This window comes from Mesocricetus auratus, unplaced genomic scaffold (assembly GCF_017639785.1).
Source record: "Mesocricetus auratus isolate SY011 unplaced genomic scaffold, BCM_Maur_2.0 Super-Scaffold_100004, whole genome shotgun sequence".
Lineage (NCBI taxonomy): Eukaryota > Metazoa > Chordata > Mammalia > Rodentia > Cricetidae > Mesocricetus > Mesocricetus auratus.
Genome location: NW_024429189.1, coordinates 42333059 through 42352328, shown reverse-complemented (window position 1 = coordinate 42352328; position 19270 = coordinate 42333059). Strand labels below are relative to the sequence as shown.

The 19270-nt window shown below is 44.2% G+C and overlaps 1 protein-coding gene across 1 annotated transcript in view; it reads left to right on the top strand.

The window, feature by feature from the left end:
• Positions 1 to 1177: 1177 nt before the first annotated feature.
• Positions 1178 to 19270, top strand: part of Chn1 (chimerin 1) — a 144827-nt gene continuing 126734 nt past the window's right edge. The window contains exon 1 of the mRNA XM_040745604.1: positions 1178 to 1438. Coding sequence (XP_040601538.1) covers positions 1420 to 1438 — 19 coding nt within the window. The 5' untranslated portion in view covers positions 1178 to 1419. The remainder of the gene's footprint in view (positions 1439 to 19270) is intronic.

Here is a 19270-nt window from a genome sequence, read left to right as displayed (position 1 = left end):
TTTTTGAGTTAAGTGACTTGAAACAAAAGGCTTGGCTCCTCCTTCCAACCCTCCCCCCCCCCCATTTGATGATTGAGTATGCTGTGAAATAATGATGATGGATTAGCTGTAGTTTTTTGAGGTAGTGATTAGCATTCTATAAAGATTTGATCCCTGGGACATATTAAATAGAAGCTATTTATATAATCTCATAGTAACTGGTTGAAAATTAGAGAAAAGAGGGAAAATGACACTAGAGAACCCGAGGAGCTTGTAAAACGAGAGGAGCAAGCAGAAGAAAATGAAGAACTAAGAGAAAACGAACATGACTACACACCCAAACAGTATCAAGCCCTAAACAGACAAACTAGAGGGGCAAATACTATCTTAAACGGAACAAAGGTAGCAGGAGAAATAAAGTGAAAATGACGAAAACATCACAGTTGAGCCTTTCAAAAAAAAAAATCTCAAGGCCTCTCGCTAATTAAGACGAAGGCAAGGCAAGGAGAAAACATCAGAGCGAGAGACGTTGCCTGTGATTATCAGATAAAATGCCAAAAGCTCAGGGGAATAATCTTTTGTGACAGAGACGTGCCAGGCAGTAAGGAATGCTGATTTTCCCAGACAACATCCACAAGGTAAAATGTAAAAGGGAGAAAGTGAACTTAAGCACCCGCCTTCTAGCAATTATTTTAGCTAATTCCTGATGCTTCTCAATTACCCGTTTCCGGGTACACTGCTAGGAAAAGCCAGAGGCTCATCCATCCCAAGGGAAGGAAGGCTGGCACCATCCACGGGCAGGGACCGCTTGCCGGTTAACCCTGAGGGCGCCGGCCGGATCCCCTATCCTTAGACGAACCCGGTCCTCAGGCGACCCCGCTTGCCCGCGAGCCCGATCATCTTCCTCCCGGCTCTCGGGCTCTCATCCCATTCAAGAAAAAGTCTGAGATTTCAGGAACCGCAACCGCCTGGCCTCGGGGCCGCCGCCTCCGCCTCCGGGGGGCGCAGCCCTCGCTCCACGCGACGCGGATGGGGCGCGCCCTCGCGGGCCGCGCACGCGCCCGTTGCCATGGTAACGCCCGCCCGGCCGCCCGAGGGGCCCGCGGGAGAGCCGCGCGCTCTGGCAAGATGGCGTCCGCGAGGTCGCGGGGTGCGCAGTGAGCGCCGGCCGCCGTCGCTCCGCCCGGCCCGCCGCGCCTCAGGTCCGCCCGCCCGCCCGCTCGCGCGCGCCCCGCGGGCCCATGGCGGCGACAGGTGCGGGCGCGCGGCGGGTTGCCGGGCTGCCGCGGGCCGGGCGCGCCCCTCGCTAACGCGCGCGTAACTTTTCCTCGCCGCGGCCCCCCGCGGCCTCGGCGCCACGCCCCCCGGGCCGCCGCCCCGCCGAGGTGCCGTCTGCCGGCCGCCGCGGGAGCGAGGAGCGCCGGGCGGCGCGGCTCCACCATGGCCCTGACCCTGTTCGGTGAGTGCGGTCCCCGGCTCCCCGCCGCGGGTGGGCTGCGCCCCGGAGTCGCGTGCGGGGCCGGGGGGCGCGGGGCGGGCCGGCCGCCGAGTCGGGGCTCCTGGAGCGCGGCCCCGCGCGCCGCTCCCATTGTCTCCTCTCAGGCAGGGCCGATGGGCGTGAGCTCCCGGGCCAGTCTGGGGTCGTGGTAAAGGCATGGTGCCCCCCCAGACATGCCAACTTGAGAAGGAAGTTGGCTAGTTGTTTGCAAACCAATTTTTCCCAAGTCGGTAAATAAAGATCCTGGAAAGTTTATTTATTTTGATCAAGATGTGAGAGCATCCCCGGCCTCTCTAGAATTACCCCGTCCATGTGTTGCTTCCTACTGGATTGTTGGGCATTTTGGGGGTGGAGGGGACTTGGTACAGTAGCATTGGGAAGGAGAATAATATGTGAACTTAATTTGGTATTGGTTAAGATTGAAAGTGTGTTCTCTGACGAAGGAGGACAGAAAAAAGTTGGTTACTGGAAGGTAACTGATCAGAATTGTAATTTTGAGTATTGGTTGGGAAATGCTATTTTGTAGATGTAGTTACTGTAACACTATTGTTTCAATGGCGAAGATGGTTTACAATAACAGTGGGTTGGGAAAAAGCACTGAAAAGGTACATTGTTTCCTTTTACAAAAACAGACTTTGGTACATCATTTCAATAGAATTTAGTACGTCAAAACTTAAGATTTGCAAATAATTGTTTTTCAAAGTAGTAAGATACAATGATGTATTACCAATAGCCACGACAACATATCTCATAAGTTATTCAGCATATGTAGTTTCCAGTTAAGTTTTAATTATGTCATCTGATCAGGCACGTTATGTTGTCACATTCTATAAATGCTTTTTGTTGTGAATACCTCCAAGTGAATCTAGCTGCTGGAATCAGTTACTTCTGTTTCTTCTTTCACTGAAAAATAAAACCTCACTGTTGTTTTGCCCTACCTTGTATTTAATCTGCATTATTTGGCGGAATTGGGGACTTTTTTTGTACAAAGGTTACAGATGATATATGAACTCATAGTTCATACACACACACACACACACACACACACACACACACAAAGAAGCAATGGTGGTAGCTAATTAGCAACTGTTGCAGCTAATACATAGCAGTAAGATTTCCAGAGGAAGATGCTTTCAAAATTGTATCTGATTAAATTAATCTGTCCTGGCTTCTAGTGAGATATTATGCATCTTAAAGGATTTCAAAAGTAAATTGTATTAATCTAGTACTTTTTAGACTATTGACAGTTCCGGTAAATAAAGCAGTTAAACTGGAAAACAGTACTCTAAGATTCCTAACTTGGGAGCCTTTAGCTAGGTGGAAATATGGAAAAGAAGGGTGTGGTATTCTACCTGTGTGAAAAATTGCTCCTTACCCCTCAGTGTGAATGACTTGATTTCTATATTCCTATGTGTGCTTGGGAAAAAATAGAATTCAGTTTACAAAAATTCACTTTGGTACATTGTGAATGTGGGTGTATTGTAAAGCGTACCTCTGAACATAAAGAAATAGAGGCGGGAGGGGGTGAGGGAGGAGGGAGAGATGGAGAGGGAGAGAGACTGACTCTGTAGTCAAGGTGCCAGGATTATATGAATGAGCTGCCACAGACACTTTTTTCTTTCTTCCTTTCTTTTCTTTTTTCCTTTATTTGTGATGCCAAAGCAGCTGTTTTTAATTGTGTTGGCAGCAGACCACACTCCTGTCTCCTGTGTCATCTATATGTCTGTTAAATGTAGATGCTTTTGTTAAAGTCTGGAGGGCAGGATATTTTTACAGGGATACTCATTATGATTCTCTTAGGCGCACCCACAGGTTAGAGAGCCATTGAATTGCAGGAAAATTCTGGGAGATTGGATCAACTTTGCCCAATTCACAAAAACTTCTTGCATATCTGAAGAGAAGTACCCAAAAGTTAGAAGAAATGGATTTTATTTTAGATTTTACTGTCACTTACTTGCATTTAGGAGCACTTCTTGTCTTTACATTCAGTCTTTTGGAGTTGGAAGAGGAAGTGCTCATGGCCTATATCATACTATACCCTAGCCTGTTTTTCTTTCCTTAATTCTATTTTTGAGACAGATCCTTGAATTCCTCAATCCTCCTTCCTGCATTAGTCTCCAGAAGGCTAAGACTACAAGTACATTTACTCATGATGATCAACTGACAGGATCAATGGTAAAGTTCTGTGAGATTGTGATAAGGATGTGTGTAGTATGATTAATAAAAATCCAGAGACATGGGGCTGGAGAGATGGTTAGAGGTTAAGAGCACTGACTGCTTTCCCAGAAGTCCTGAGTTCAGTTCCCAGCAACCACATGGTGGCTCACAACCATCTGTAATGAGATCTGGTGTATGCAAGCATGCATGCAGGCAGAACACTGTTGTATACATAATAAATAAATATTTAAAAAAATCCAGAGACAGAGTGCCAATATGAAGTATGATTAATAAAAACCCAGAGACAGATATTGGGGTTTAAGCTGAAGATGAGTGAAGCAAAGCAGCCAACCTCTACCAAGGCTGGAGCAATCCTGTCCTCAATGTCACTGGAAACTAATTGCTCAGGACTGAGTACTATCTCTGAGACTCTGCTCCTGTCTTATATACCTCTCTAGTGCTGATACTAAAGGTATGCACTACCACCGCCCCGCTTCTTTGACTAACTAGTGTGGCTGCTGGGATTGAAGGTGTGAACCACCTCTGCCTGGCCTCTATGGCTGTGGCTAGCTTTGCATTCTGATCTCCAGGCAAGGTTTATCAGATCATAAACAATATGTCACTACAGATGTAGAGATAGGAAAGGAGGTTAAGTGAATGTGCTGTCAGTCATCAGGTGAGAGCTCAGCAGTTGGTACCTGCGGCTTCCCAGAGTAACCACTGCTGGCTGTCTGCCTTGGTTTTGTCAGTTTACACCAACAACAAAAGAGGATGGTCCAGTTATTCAACTTACGTTTTGAATTTTCATTCACACTTCTCATAGATGTAGTATTTTTATTGGTAATTACTAGGAGTTAATTTAGATAATTTTAGAAGCGCTTATTTAGTAGTTTTCAGTGTGTATATTTGCACCTGTTTGCAAGTGTGTAGTGTGTATGCATGTGTGCCTGAGTACATTCATGTGTATGTATGTGTTCCTGTGGAGGCCAAAGGTCAACCTCAGGTGTCATTCCTTGGGAACCATCCTCCGTGATTATGTGTTTATACTACTATGCATTTAAAACTTCAATGTGGTCCCTTGGGTTCCTTTTACCTTTTGTTCAAGCAGAGACCCCACTGGATGGAACTTTGCCAAGCTTGTCAGTAGTTCTTGGGATCCACCTGTTTCCATTTGTTATCATGGGTTTTCAGGAGCTGAACTCAAGATAAGCATCCTGTGAGGCAAGATCTTTACCTGCTAAATTACCTCTCAGCCCTCCTCTGTGTGTGTGTTTGTGTAGTATATGTGTTTGTGTGCAATCTACTGTTCATGCACACGGGGCAGTCAGAGGATGTTTTCCTTTTTATTTTTCCAGCTTATGTTTTGAGGCAGAGTTTACAGTGTGATCAAATATCCCCAAACAGCAGAGTGTCTCCCTGAACCTGGAGCTCATTGTTTCAGTTAGAGTGATTAACTGGCAAACTCTGAAGATCCTCCTGTCTCCCTAGGTGTGTGGTGCTACACCCACTTTTAAATGGGTGCTGGGGATTCAAACTCAGCTTTTTATGCTTCTCCAACAAGCACTTTGCCCAACTTCCTCTCCTAATTTTCCAGACAATCTCACTGCCACTCAGGGTGTGCTGTGTAGGCCAGACTGGCAAGCCAGAAAGCCTTGGGGACCCTCCTCCCCATGACTCTAGACTTAGAGTATAGGAACTGGCTTCTAGTCTTGACTGTTACTCGGGGGCTGGGGATTGAACTCAGGTCTCTATACTTTTGGGGCAGGTACTTTACCTACTGTTTCTAGCCCTAAGGTTTTTTTCACCTTCACTTTTGAAAACTTGAATATGCATTGAAAACTGTCATTTTTGAAGATTCAGAGATTTGAAACTGTTTTTCTGCACCTTTCAAAGGAATCTATGGCTCACTATCAACCCTGATACATTTTATTTTTATTTTAAAGTCATTTTTACTTACTTATGGGAGAGGAAGGGGAAAGGGGCATGCTAGGGTGCCTGTGTAGAGGTTAAAGGACAATTTTTGGGAGTCCTGGGGATTGAACTGCCAGAAAGCTTGGCAGCAAGTGTATTTATCTGCTGAGCAGCTGTCTTACTGGTACAAAGTTAGCTTTTTGTTTGTTTGTTTGTTTTTGAGAAAGGGTCCCTCTGTGCAACCCTGTCTGTCCCGGAACTCAGAGATCAGCCTGCCTCTGCCTCTCAAGTGCTATGATTAAAGGTGCAAACCACCACTGCCAGGCCAAAGTTATTGTTTTGTGCTTGGGATTGAACCCAGAACCTTGTGTATTGTAGGCAAACATTCTTTTACTGTGTCACATCTCCAGCTTGATACAGTTTTTAAATCGTTGTTTTCAAAAATAGTCAGACATTGTCAGTCATGTACACCTCGGACATTTTGCTGGAATCTACAGATAGGGGAGTGCTTGTTCCTCAGTAATTACTAGGACAGTAGGAAAGTCTGAGATCATCTAATTTTGGCCTTTTTTGCTGCTGTTCCTGACAGGATGTTGTGACAGGCCCCACCTGGAGCACTCTAGTTGGCATAGCTGGTGAATTTCCATTCTCCCAGGTCATCCTTTGGCTGGAATCTCAACAGCTACAGCTTAAGGGGCTGTAGTTTCCACCAGGCCAGTGATGAGGCTGAGTGTCAGAGTAATCCCTGCCTGCCTGAGCCTTGAGTAATGCTGGTCTCTGTATGGGTAGTTGGCCTTGGTGCTGTCTCACTCCCACTGTCCTGTAGCTGCCATATTATAACCATAGGTTTCTTATAGCACTTTCTTACCATTTGTGGTGGTTTGGAGGAGAATGCCCCCAAAGGCTCATATATAGTTGAATACCTGTCCCAAGTAGGTTGAGAAGGATTAGAAACTGTGGCCTTGTTGGAGGTACAGTATGACTAGGGGTGGGATTTGAGATTTCAAAAGACTTGTGCCATTTCCAGTGAGCTCTCTCTGTCTTGTGGTTATGAATCAATATGTAAGCTCTCAACTATTCCTGCCACCATGTCTTTGTCATCATGGATTGTGGTAGTTTGAATGTAATTGGCCCCCATAATCTCATAGCGAGTGGCACTGTTAGGAGATATGACTTTGTTGTACTGGGCATAGCCTTGTTGGAGAAAGTGTGTAACTCTTAATGGTAGGCTTTAGGGTTTCTTATGCTCAGGATACTGCCCAGTGTCTCAGTTGACTTCCGTTTGCCTGCAAGATATAGTTCACACAGCTACTACAGCACCATGTCTGCCTCCTAGGAAGCATGCTTCCATGCTTCCTATCATGATGACAATGGACTGAACCTCTGAAACTGTAAGCCTCCACCCCAGTTAAATGTTTTCTTTATATGAGTTGCTGTGGTCATGGTGTCTCTTCACAGCAATAGAAACCCTAACTAAGATACGAATCCTAACCCTCTAAAACTTCTAAATTAAATGCTTTCTTTGAGATAGGGTTTCTCTGTGTAGCTCTGACTGTGCTGGAACTCAGTATGTAGACCAGGCTGGCCTCAAACTCAGAGATCTGCCTACCTATCCAGTCCTGCCAGCTAGTCTGGTCTGGTTCATGCTTGGAAGGAGGAGTGTGGGTTGAGGAAAGAATTAGACGAGACAAGAGATAGAGTCGGGAAGGCATCTAGCGGATACTAGGATCAGCCCCAAGTTTATTACTCAAAGCTCTTATATACATACCCCAATCTAAAGGGGGGAGGCAAAAGACTTCCTCACCAAGATATAAAGAACAAGCAAGTGTAATTAGCTTCTCAATACTCAAAATATCAAGTAACCACACCCTAAACCAAATATCCTGTTGTCAACAGCCACACATTAGGCCAAACATTCTGTGGATTTAACCTTGAAGGAGCAATAATAGGCTCAAACTCTCTGACCTTAAGTCGAAATGAAACAGAGCCACTTCTATGGGCCTCGACACCTGCCTCTGTCTCCCAAGTGGTAGGGTTAAAGGTGTGCACCGGTACTGCCTGGCAAATGGTTGTTACCTTGGTCATGGGTCTTATTACAGCAATAGAAGAGTCACTAAGACAGAAGTTGGTACCAGGGAACCGGCTATTGCCATGACATGCCTGATCCTGTTCTCTTTTGGAGGGATGTGGAAAACTTTGGGACTTTTGGAGTAAAGTATTTGAACACTGTAAGTGGGTCTTAATGGGCTGGGAAGACAACAGTGCTCACAGCTCAGTTCAGGATGTTTCAGAGGAGAACACCAGCAACTGGGCTAGAGAATATTCTTGTCCTGACAGACTGCCTGAAGCTAAATTGAAAAGTATCAGATTAATTTCCTTGGTGGTGATTTCAAGACAGCCTAATATGGACTCTGTCACATGGTTATTAGTAATTATTATTGTGCAAGTTTACAATGAAAAAGAGCAAGCTGGGCAAAAAGAAGTACAAAATGTAGTTTGAGGAGAAAAGTAGCACCATGAAATTTACAGAATCCAAAGCTGTGCTGAAGAGATGGGAAGATTAAAGAAAGAAGATTAAAGAGAGGCCTGATCTGAAATGGAATCAAGGGAGGGGTGACCTCAGGGCATGACCCCTTGTAGCTAAGCTTCTAATTTGTAAAAGGAAAAGGCCTGAGGAATTTCTGCGTTTAAAATTTAACAACAGAGAAAAGCTTCTGCTGGTGTGAGTCAGGAGAGCTACTGAGGCCAGGTGTGTGGCAGGAGAGTCCCTGCATGGAGCCAGGAGAGATCATTTCCTGAAGCAGTGACAGAAGCTTGGGTTGTGTTGGAGGTCCCAGCAGGGTGTGGAACCAGCCCAAGAGAAGGAAGTGTGTAAGTGTGTTGTCAGGCAGTGGTGGCGCACACCTTTAATCTCAGCACTTGGGAGGCAGAGGCAGGCGGGTCTCTGTGAGTTCTGGTCTACAAGAGCTAGTTCCAGGTCACCCTCCAAAGCCACAGAGAAACCCTGTCTTCGAAAAACAAAAAACAACAACAAAAAAAGAAGTGTGTTGTAGTCAGTAAAGCTGGAAGGACAGAGCCACCTAAAACCCCAGGACGTCAGCCATGGAGTTACAGGATTGGGAGTTTCCCTGCTAGGTTTTGTTCTTACTTTGGCTCAGTAGTTTCTCCCTGTGTTCTGATTCCTCCCTTTTGGGATGGTAATGTATAGTCTGTGCCCCGTATGTTAGAACTCTGTAATTTGCTGCTTGATTTTAATACAGTTAAGAGATAGCCTTGAGGGTCCCAAGAGACTTTGGACTTTGAAGACGTGTGAGGCTGTGAAAGACTGTGAAGACTTTTGGAGTTGTATTGAAATATTTTGCATTATGATATGGGTACAAGCTTGTGGGGGGCAGGCTTTGGAATGTGGTGGTCTGAATGAGAATGGCTCCCATAGACTGAGATATTGGTGTTGGCTCCTCATTGGAGGAACTGTTTTGGGAAGAATTAGGAGGTGTGGCCTTGTTGGAGGAAGTGTGTCAAAGGGCCCCAAATTAAAGTTTCTCTTATAAGTTTCCTTGGTCATGGTGCTTTGTCACAGTAACAGAGAAAAACCATCTTTTCTCAGCCCCTTGGCCACAGAAAGCTTTCGTTTTCTTAGTTTATGTTGGATTTGTCACTGTCCGGACACACTTGCTTATAGGCATCTCTATAGAAGTCCTTCAGAGCAGTTAAATGGGAATGGTGTGTGTGTGTGTGTGTGTGTGTGTGTGTGTGTGTGTGAGTGTGTGATATTTATTTAGCAAACATTTTGATTGTCCTGAAATTAAAATTTATTTTCAAGAAGACAAGTCCACTAAATGCTTTCAATGATATGTGTGACCAAAAGGTAATTGCAAAGGGAACTCCCATTTACTGCCTGCTGACATTTTTATATGTACATGTTTTATTTTTATATGTGTGAGTGCTGTGTCTGCATGTATGTGTGTATGCCTGGTGCTGTGGATGTCAGAAGAGAACATGTCTGAACTGAAGTTACAGATGTTTGTGAACTGCCGGGTGCATGCTGGAACTGGATCTCTATAAGAACATTAAGTGTACTTAACTGCTGAGCTGTCGCCAGCCGCTCTTGCTGACATTTTTTAAATCTTTACTGACTCTAAAGAATGTGAGAAGGCAGCCTGATGGTCAGAGCCCATCTGTCTTTCTCAGTGTTTTCCATTTTCATCTGTCATTAAAATCACTGCCCTAATTAAGTATTTATGCTTATTTTATGTACATTGGCATTTTGCCATGGGTGTCTGGTCCCCTGGAACTGGAATTACAGACAGTTATGAGCTGCCATGTGGGTGCTGGGAATTGAACCTGGGACCTGGAAATGCAGCCAGTGTTCTTAGTCACTGAGCCATCTCTCCAGCCCCCATTCTTTTTTTTTTTTTTTTAATTGATGTCATAACTTAATGTTTGGCCAGGTGGTGGTGGTAGTGCCTGCCTTTAATCCCAGCACTTGGGAGGCAGAAGAAGACAGATCTCTGTGAGTTCGAGGCCAGCCTGGTGTGCAGAGTGAGTTCCAGGGCAGCCAGGGCTACACAGAGAAATCCTGTCTCAAAAACAAAACAAAATGTTTCAGTTTTAAAATTTGTGTTTTGATCTGGTATCATGTAAAAGAGTGAAAAGAGTCATGGTTGTTAAAAACTCTGATGTTTACCTCTGTATGTCACATGTAAAGGACTGTTGGTGACACACATCTGCCTCTTCAGGTCACTATTCTATAAATAGTCTAACCATTGGAGATAGAAGCTGGGGACATGTACAGTTACAAAAAGTTTGTAGTTAAAAGAGTTTTAACTTTTTCACATCCAATTTTGTCAACATTTTCTGTTTTAACACCCTTCTCACGTAGACTCTTTTTTTTTTTTTTTCTCTGCTGTTCTCTGCAGGGAAACTTAGTAGCATCAGAGCAGGCTTGATGCATCTCTTTACAGACTGTGGGTGTCATACTCATTCAGAAAAGGAGGAAGCGGCTAGGAGTGATGGTGTCTGAGGCAGGAGGATCATCAGGAGCTTGCAGCTAGCTTGGATTACTTGGTGAAATCCTGACTCAAGGCTCAGGGGGTGGGGGGGTGGGGGGAACACAAATTATTTGTTTTTTAATTTAATCTCCAAAAGCTACCTCTGTATTTTAGACTAATATAAAGCAGATACAAGAATAATTTGGTAAAAAAGCATGCTTCCTAGGTTGTAGTAATAGTTCTAAAGAGATGGCATAAACAAAATAGTTATTTTTTAACCAGGTTGGTATAACGTGGGTATTGTTATCTTGAGACAGCTGAACCAAAGAGGGTCTTTTGGGGGCTCAGCTGGTATAACTTTTCTCAGTTTCTTTAAGTGGTTTTTCCTCCATGTGGCTAAGGGATACTTCCTTAATCTCACATTAAGTGACAACTCCCCTTAGGAACTTTTCTCTTTGAAATATGTAAATGAAACAAAGTCAGTGAACTATATGTGTAAAACCCTAACTTGTTCCTACTTAGATAATGGCTTCTGTGAGATGTGATTCCTTCATTCATTCTAAGTACTGGATTACAGGCATGAGCCACCACATCCAGATCTTTGATTTTTTTTTTATTGGTTGATGTAAATCTTTTTCCTTCCTTCCTTCCTTTTTTGTGTGTTTGTTTGTTTGGAGATAGGGTTTCTCTGTGTAGCCTTGGCTGTCCTGGAAGCTTCTGTAAACCTAGACTGGCCTCAAACTCAGATCATCTGTCTCTGCCTCCTGAGTCCTGGGATTATAGGTGTGGACCGCCACTGGCTGATGTAAATCTTAGGTTCTTTATCTTATTTATGTGTGCTTTCCTCCACACATGTGGAGGTCAGAGAACAACTCGTGAGACTCAGTTCTCACCGTCTACCATGTGGTGGGGGATCAGGCTCTGGTCCTCAGTCATGGTAGCAAGGACCTTACCTGCTGAGCCATCTCTATGAATTGTTACTGTTTATGAAAGACCGAAGACAGTAACAGGACAGAGTGACCATGTTTAGTACTGAAAAATCATGTTAAATAAATTATGTCTGACAAAGTCATAATTTATTTTCCTCTTTGGACTTTTGTTTATAAAATGAAGTACTTTGTGACAACCCTAAAAACCCACCTCAGTGACACTTTCAAAGGATGAATGTTACAGGATGTGAAGTAGATTTCAGCTAAGTTCTAATTAGTAAAAGACCATCTGAGTTTAAGGAACATATACTGAGATGAAATGAAAATTTATACCCTTCCCACCATCAGAGTCTTGTGTAGCTCAGTCCCATCTCAGACTATGTATGTAGTCAATTCCCAGGGTCTGGCCTCCATTTCTCAAGTGGTGGGATTACAGGAATGACTGTCTCTTCTGCTCTAAAGCATACTGCAGGAGCCTTAGAAGAATGGCTTTGTATCCAAGAACCTCTAAGATAAGTTCATATTCATAGATAGCTTTTTCCTTTCCCAAAGAACAAAAATGCCTCTATGTGTTTTGAGCGGTTGTTTTGAATGGAGAAAAGGGTGCATTTATTGAGAATTAAGCTGTCAGTCGTGATTTGTGGAGAGGAAACAGTGTGTCAGGGCAAGTGCATGGTGTGGTCCACAGCCACCTCATTGCTCTTCATCCAGCTCACCTGAAAGTTGTTCCTGCCTCTTTCTTGACTCCACCTTTCACATTTAAATTGTATTCTTGATGTAAGGCAAGAGAACAAAGATGTAGTCCAAGAACGATGATTACTAGAATAGATTTCATGACCACAAGCAAATGGTCCTCTAAGCAGCTGCACTCCTTCCTGATGTCCCATTCTGACTTGGCATGCACCAGCCTCTACTGAATGTGCCTTCTGTTTGCACCCTTGATGTGGATCTTGTCCTAGACTCCATATGGCTGTGCAATTACTTTGATAGAAGTGACTTAGGATTGCGGTGACTTGGTTAGATGGGACAGTTAGATAAGTGCTGTAAATGTGTAAGGGTTATGCTTGGCTGAGTATTTCCCCTGCAGATCTGTATGACAAACTTTATGGCATGATAGTAAAGCTGAGGTGTGATGTTTGCAGGCTACCTGTGAAGAGTACCATGTTAATTTGGTGTAGAGCCTGAAATTTTAATGTACAGTCTGGGGGTCTTGAAGGGGCAACACAGGATACAGGACAGGTATTTGATGGAGGAATTGCACTCTAAGAGAAAAGAAAGCAGTTTTATTTGATTTATACAGTGAGGCATTACTGAAAAGAGTTTATGGAAGGTGGTATAAGAAACAAGACCATCCTAAAAAAACCACAGAGCATGCAAGGTTGGAGGAAGGGATAGGTGGTACCACTGAAAGAAGGAAGCCAGCACATGATTTTGCTTTCCAGTAGCTCTGGGGCTTCGGGTGTATTTTTCTGTTTTGTTTTGTTATCTATTTGATGAATATTTATTGGGTACCTAATATGAGCCAGACAAATATTAGTTTATGCCTTTAAAGAGTCCATATTTACAGTAGGGAAAGTAGAGGGAAAAATGCATGTAATATGCCAAGTGTCAGGAGTGGTGGGGTAGAGAAAAGCAGAAAGAGAGAGGTGCAGGTAAGGTGTTCATTCTCAGCAGCAGACAGCAGAGAAGGATGCAGCAGACAGCAGAGAAGGATGCAGCAGACAGCAGAGAAGGATGCAGCAGTTGGGGATAGACGGGCAGCTGCAGTGTTGCCCACAAGCAGGAGCTGTTTCTAGAGATAATGTCTACTTCATTAAACTAATGTTCATTTTCATTTCAGCAGGACAACGGAATTGCACATAAATTAACTTGTTTGCTCATGTTTTACCGCCACAGTAAAGAACATAATAATCAAATTGAATTGGAGTTCCTTTTCAAAATGGCTGACTCATTTTTTCAGGGCTCTGAAAGTAAAAACAGTATAGTTTTTGTCATAGTAAATATGCAAGCTACAGGTCTGTTAGTTTTCAAATTGCTTTTACTATACATGCATAAATATTTTTATTTCATGTGGATTAAGGGTTTTTATTTCTGTTATTTATTAGTATCTCTTGTTTTCTGGGAAGATTTGAGGTGACTCGGAAGATATGGTACAGGAAGATAGAAACAGTTTGTGGGTAATGCATTTTTCTTGACTTGGTGCCATTAGTTTCTTTCTCTGCCCTGAATTGTTTCCCTTTTATTATATTTATGCTTTGGACCCATGTAATGACCATAAATTATCAGCATTCCCCATTGCTGCTTTAGGGGTAGAGAGAAACTGAACATAGTTGAAAGAGTGAGGCTGGTAGACAGTGAGAATTACAGGGACATGAAGAGGAATGGGAGCTCCTCACCCTGGTAGACAGGGAGAATTACAGGGACATGAAGAGGAATGGGAGCTCCTCACCCTGGTAGACAGGGAGAATTACAGGGACATGAAAAGGAATGGGAACTCCTCACCCTGGGTTTGCTTGAAGTCTCTTGCTTGCTGGGGACCAAGAACTTAACATGGTTAACAACATTTGCTAAGGCTGCTCACATAAAGACACTTCCTTGCCAAGTGTCTTTAATCCCAACACTCAGGAGGCAGGCACATATGTTTATCTGAGTTCTAGGCCAGCTTAGTCTACGTAGTGAGTTCCAGGACAGCCAGGGCTACACAGAGAAACCCTACCTTAACCCCCCCCCCCAAATACCAGGTGGTGGTGGTGACGCACACCTTTAATGCCAGCACTTGAGAGGCAGAGGCAGGCAGATCTCTGTGAGTTTGAGGCCAGCCTGTTGGTGGTCTAAAAGAGTGAGATCCAGGACAGCTGGAAATGTTTCACAGAGAACTCTATTTCGGAAAACAAAAACTAAATGGCACTGTTCCTTTTATATAGAAATATCGCATAAATAAATAAAAGACCCAGGGACAGATATTGGGGTTCAAGCTGAAGATCAGGGAAGCAAAGCAGCCGTTCATTAGCTCAGGCTGAAAGGGCTGATCCACACATGAGCTCTTCACCAAGTCTCAGACTGCTGCCGCTCCTCAGCATGGCTGGAGAAGAAATGCCTCATACTGGATCCTCGCTCCTGTCTTTTATACCCCTCTAGGACTGGGATTAAAGGTGTGAGCTGTCATTCTCTTTTAGACTGATTCACTCTTTTGATCTGGGTGGTCCTGGACTCACAGAGATCTGTATGCCTCTTAATCCTAAATCCTAGGATTAAAGGTGTATACCATCACCTCCTAGCTTCTGGGATAAAGATGTGTGCCTGACTTCTGAGACTTGTGGCTGACTTTGCTTTCTGAATCCTCAGGCAAGCTTTAATAAATCATAAATATCACTACATAGATATACTTTTGATTTTTGTGTGAGAAGAGTGAGAATATTAACATTCTTGAAGACCTCCTTTCCCAGCTATTGACCTGCAGATTAACAGATAAAGACACATTGGAAATCTTCTTGTGCAACCCTGCGGCCCATGGCTTATCAGTTTATAACCCCACCCAAGGTACCACTGGAGTCATCCTATAATCTCATTTATCATAAAAGAGAAAAAGAAAAAATCCTTTGAGATGTAACTTGAGAGCCACCAAAATTGTATGTATGGATATTGCTAAGACACTTATTCCTGACTCTCCAGAGAAGGCCACACCTATGCTCTTGGGTGTGCTTTTTTTTCCCTGAGTGACTCTCTTTCTACTAACCTTCATGCTTAAATCTGTGTTAAAAAGAATCTCACTTCAATAAACTCCAGCTCTACTTTGGGCTGTCTGGTCCTGCAGTTCTTTACTGTGGTGAACCCCTGGGTCTGTCTGTACCTAAGCAGAGGTTCCTGAAGGATTAAGGGCTCCTCAGGCTGTGGCTGCAGTCCTGAGTGATGTCTGTTCTGCTCTGCTGTTGCACAGAGCAGCCTGCATACCCCTCTGTAGCTTTCTGCATGCCTGCGTGTCCTTTCCTCCCCTCCCCTCTTTCCCCAGCACAGTGCACTAGGCAGTGTTTCCTAAATAAGTATGGGGTGTTTAGGAGTGTGTTTCACTCCCAGTGAAAAGGGAGGTTAAAGGAGGAATTCTGAGACTTACTAAAACCTACGGAAGATATTTAAGATGAACATGCTAAGTGTCAGTACTATCACAGTAGTGGAGGAAAAGGTCTTCCACCCTATATATAATAGCATATAACCAGAAAACAGGTGCGGAGCGGGAGTGGGAGGGTGGTGATGGGAAGAGGAGACATCAAGGATGGGGGAGAAATCCTTGCTAGCCTCACCTAACAGGGTGTAAGCACTCACAGTTACTTCCTGGGCCAACGCCACCTGATATGGCTGCAAGGAATTAAATCAGACTGGATGGAGGGGGCCACAGCACAACTCAAGTTGTGACAATTTTATTGAGAGCAATCAAACTTTTTATTCCTTTATCAGAAACAATATAAGGGCGATCACCAGGATCAATGCAGTTGTAGTTGCCAGGATACAATGATGTTTGCAAACTTTACAGTACATAAGGTTACGATCTAAGACCAATTGTCCTGTCAAGCTTCCATGTTTTCCTTGACCTCCAAGGGAACATACAAAGAAACACAAAGTAGCCTGAATGCTTCACTGCTTGAAAGAGTGCATCCATCTCCCAGGAACTGGAAGGTACATTGTGCCCCAGGAGCCAGGACTCAACCCTGAAAAAACTGTGATGCATGCAGCTCGAGGCAGCTATGCCAAGCCAGCTCAGTGGTTCCCTGTGGTTGAGGGTTCTTGTTGAGAGTTGCCAGGTGACCAGATACCAAATGGGCATTTAAGTGGTAACAAGAGTGATTAGATACCATAGGTGGAGGGAATTAGCCAGCAGGGGTGGTAGGCTTGCCTCTTGCCAAGTCTGGGCTATGCTGGTCTGGTAAGAATGATGGCTAAGGAGAAGGCTTGTCTGAGGACCTAGAGCAGTGGCCCTCAACCTTTCTAATGCTGGGACCCTTTAATAGTTGCTCATGCTGTGGTGATCCCCAAGCACAAAATTATTTTCATTGCTACTTCACCTGTAATTTTTCTGTTACGAATTGTAATGTAAATATCTGTGTTTTCCAGTGGTCTTAGGTGAACCCTGTGAAAGGCTCAGTGGACCCCCAGAGGTTGAGAACCACTGGCCTAGAGGAACCTGACTAAAGTTTGGTCAAGGAGAGCATCTTCCACAAGCTCTCCTTATATTCTGCTTTGTTCAGCTGGCAGTGCTTTGTCAATGGCCGGTATCTGGTGGCGTCTTCGCAGTTCTCCTGTTGCTCCTTCTGGTTTATTCGCTCTTTTCAGTAGCTTTTTTGTTGTGGTCTGCTGCTGCTCTTTTCTTTCCTTGACTGTTCACCCTGCTGCAGGTGTACATGGTGTTCCCTAAGAGCTGCCCCTCCCATCTGTCTTGGAAGTCTGTGGCCTTCAGCAGGAGCAGTGTAGACAGAGGAGTCCTAGCTCTCTAGCATTGTCTTCCTGGACACTCCAACTCTGGGTTTCCTGTAAACATTTAGGTGGTGTGTTCCATCCTCAGAGCTTAGTGTCCATTCGTCTGTTCCTCCCTGCCTCTGATGCCCAGCCATTTGCTACCTCTTGCAGAAGGTCTTTGCAAGGCTCTCACATCTGCCTGTGCTTGTCTCGTGCTCTCTTTCTCTGTCTCTCCTCCCTTCTTCCTCTTCCTCCCCCCCTCTGTGTGTGTGCTCAGGTGGCTGTGTCTACATGTATTTGTGTGTACACGTGGAAGCAAGAGGTCAACCTTAGATGTCGTCCTCAAAAACTTTTCACTGTGTTTTGAAATAGCATCTCACTGAATTTGAAGCTTGTTGACTCAGCCAGACTGACTTGTCAGTGAGCTCTAGGGATTAGCCTTATCCCATACCACCCCGGGTTACAGATGAATGCTACAGTGCTGTCTTCTATGTGACTAATGGGCATGCAAACTCAGGTCCTCGTGCACGGAAGGCGGCATTTAAACGGAGCCATCTTCCTAGGGTTACATGCTATTTCTGGATTCCCATCTATGGCTCTCCCCTTTCTTTCAGGTCAGACAACCCTCTCTTCACTCTCTGCCTCCTCCAAAAGTAGCCTCTTTATCTCCTAAGTATTTTATCATTTTACTTGTGAGCCTATAGCATTTGGTAGTATACTGTTTGTTTTGGTTTTGTTGAGACAGGACTTCTCTGTGTAGCTTTGGCTGGCCTCGAAATCATAGAGATCCACCTGCTCCCACTTCCCCAGTGCTGGGATTAAAGGTGTGTGCCACCAATGTCTCACTGGTAATACACTATTTCATAGTAGTTCTATATCTTGCCATTGTCCTACCTTTTCTAGTACAGATTTCCTAGGTAAGCTCCCTTCTCTAGTCCATACTGGGTTAAAACTGGGCACACTGCTTCACACAGTATTGAGCTCAAGAAGTGCTTGTCAAGTGAGCCAAGTAACTCGTAAAACATGGGCATACTTTTTTTCGTATTTAAAGCTTAGTGCACTTTAATTACTTTTTAATCACACATGGTGCACATGTGGAGGTCAGGGATTGTCCAATAGGAGTTGTTTGTGTTATTCCACCATGTAGTTTCTGGGGATTGACCTCGGGTCATAAGGTTTAGTGGCTGGCATCTTTACCAGCTGACCTGTCTTACTGGCCTAAAACCAGTGCATTTCTAGTTTGTGGTCAGGCTTAACAATTGTGTTTTTGTCACTTTGTAATTTTACTGCATTAGCAATACATCATAGCTCAGAATGTTTCTTGTATATTTTTGTTGTCTACCAGTTAAATTATGCACGCATAATCTTGCAGTTGTGTGGCCTGTGAAGGGCAAATGTATCTCTTACTATGAAATTGGTTGCTTTTGTCAGCACAGTTGTTCAAGTTTATGGTGAAGCAATGATTGGATTTACACTGCTTTATATCCTCTAACAATCTCTTCAGCTGAAAGCAGAGGACAGAGGTCAGCATCTGCACACCGTGCTGCTGTGTGTCCAGTGTTCTGTTGGAAATGAAGCCTCCTCTGGAGAGGCTTTGCTGTAGGGGAGAGAAACGCAGCTCGGTTCTTTTCAGAGCCTTGTAGTCATGAAGGAGAAACCTTCCTTTAAGTCTCCTTTTCAGACTTGGTAGGTAACCAGGTTCACAGAGCATTCACAGACACCCTTTACTTAGACTTGGGCTGTAGTTCATTTTGATTTTTGTTTTTTCTTCCTTCTGTTTTTTACTTTGGTAAAGTATCACTCTATAAATCATGTTAAGCCTTAAATTCTACATAGTCTAGGCTGGACCAGAATTTATAATCCTCCTGCTTCTGCCTCTCGAGTGCTGCTTTTACAGCTGCACCACTGCGCCCAGCTCTCTGAGTATTTTCAGTGTTGCTCAGGAGAGAACAGTGAGCAGTGGAGCACAAAGCTCACATAAGTATTTTCCAGAATGTACTAGAATATTTTCAGCTGTGGTCGCTAAGGAGAGTAAACCCAGTAGCCAGGCATGGTGGTGCACATCTGTAATCCCAGCACTTGGTATGCAGAAACAGTGAAGTTTGGAGTTGAAGGTCTTGCTCAGCTGCATAGTGAGATGGAGCCCAGCACACACCACAGCAGACCATGTTAAGAAGCAAGGAAGCAGGTATTCAGCGGCTTACAGGATATTTCATGTATTGCTTATGACATTTCATTTAATAGTGAAACTTGGTGAAGTTGCCTTTGCTACTTCTCTATGTTGTGATGCTGTGGTTATGTTTTGGTGGTTTGATGGCATTTGTTAACTCCTCAGAGTTCCAGAGATAATCATGGTG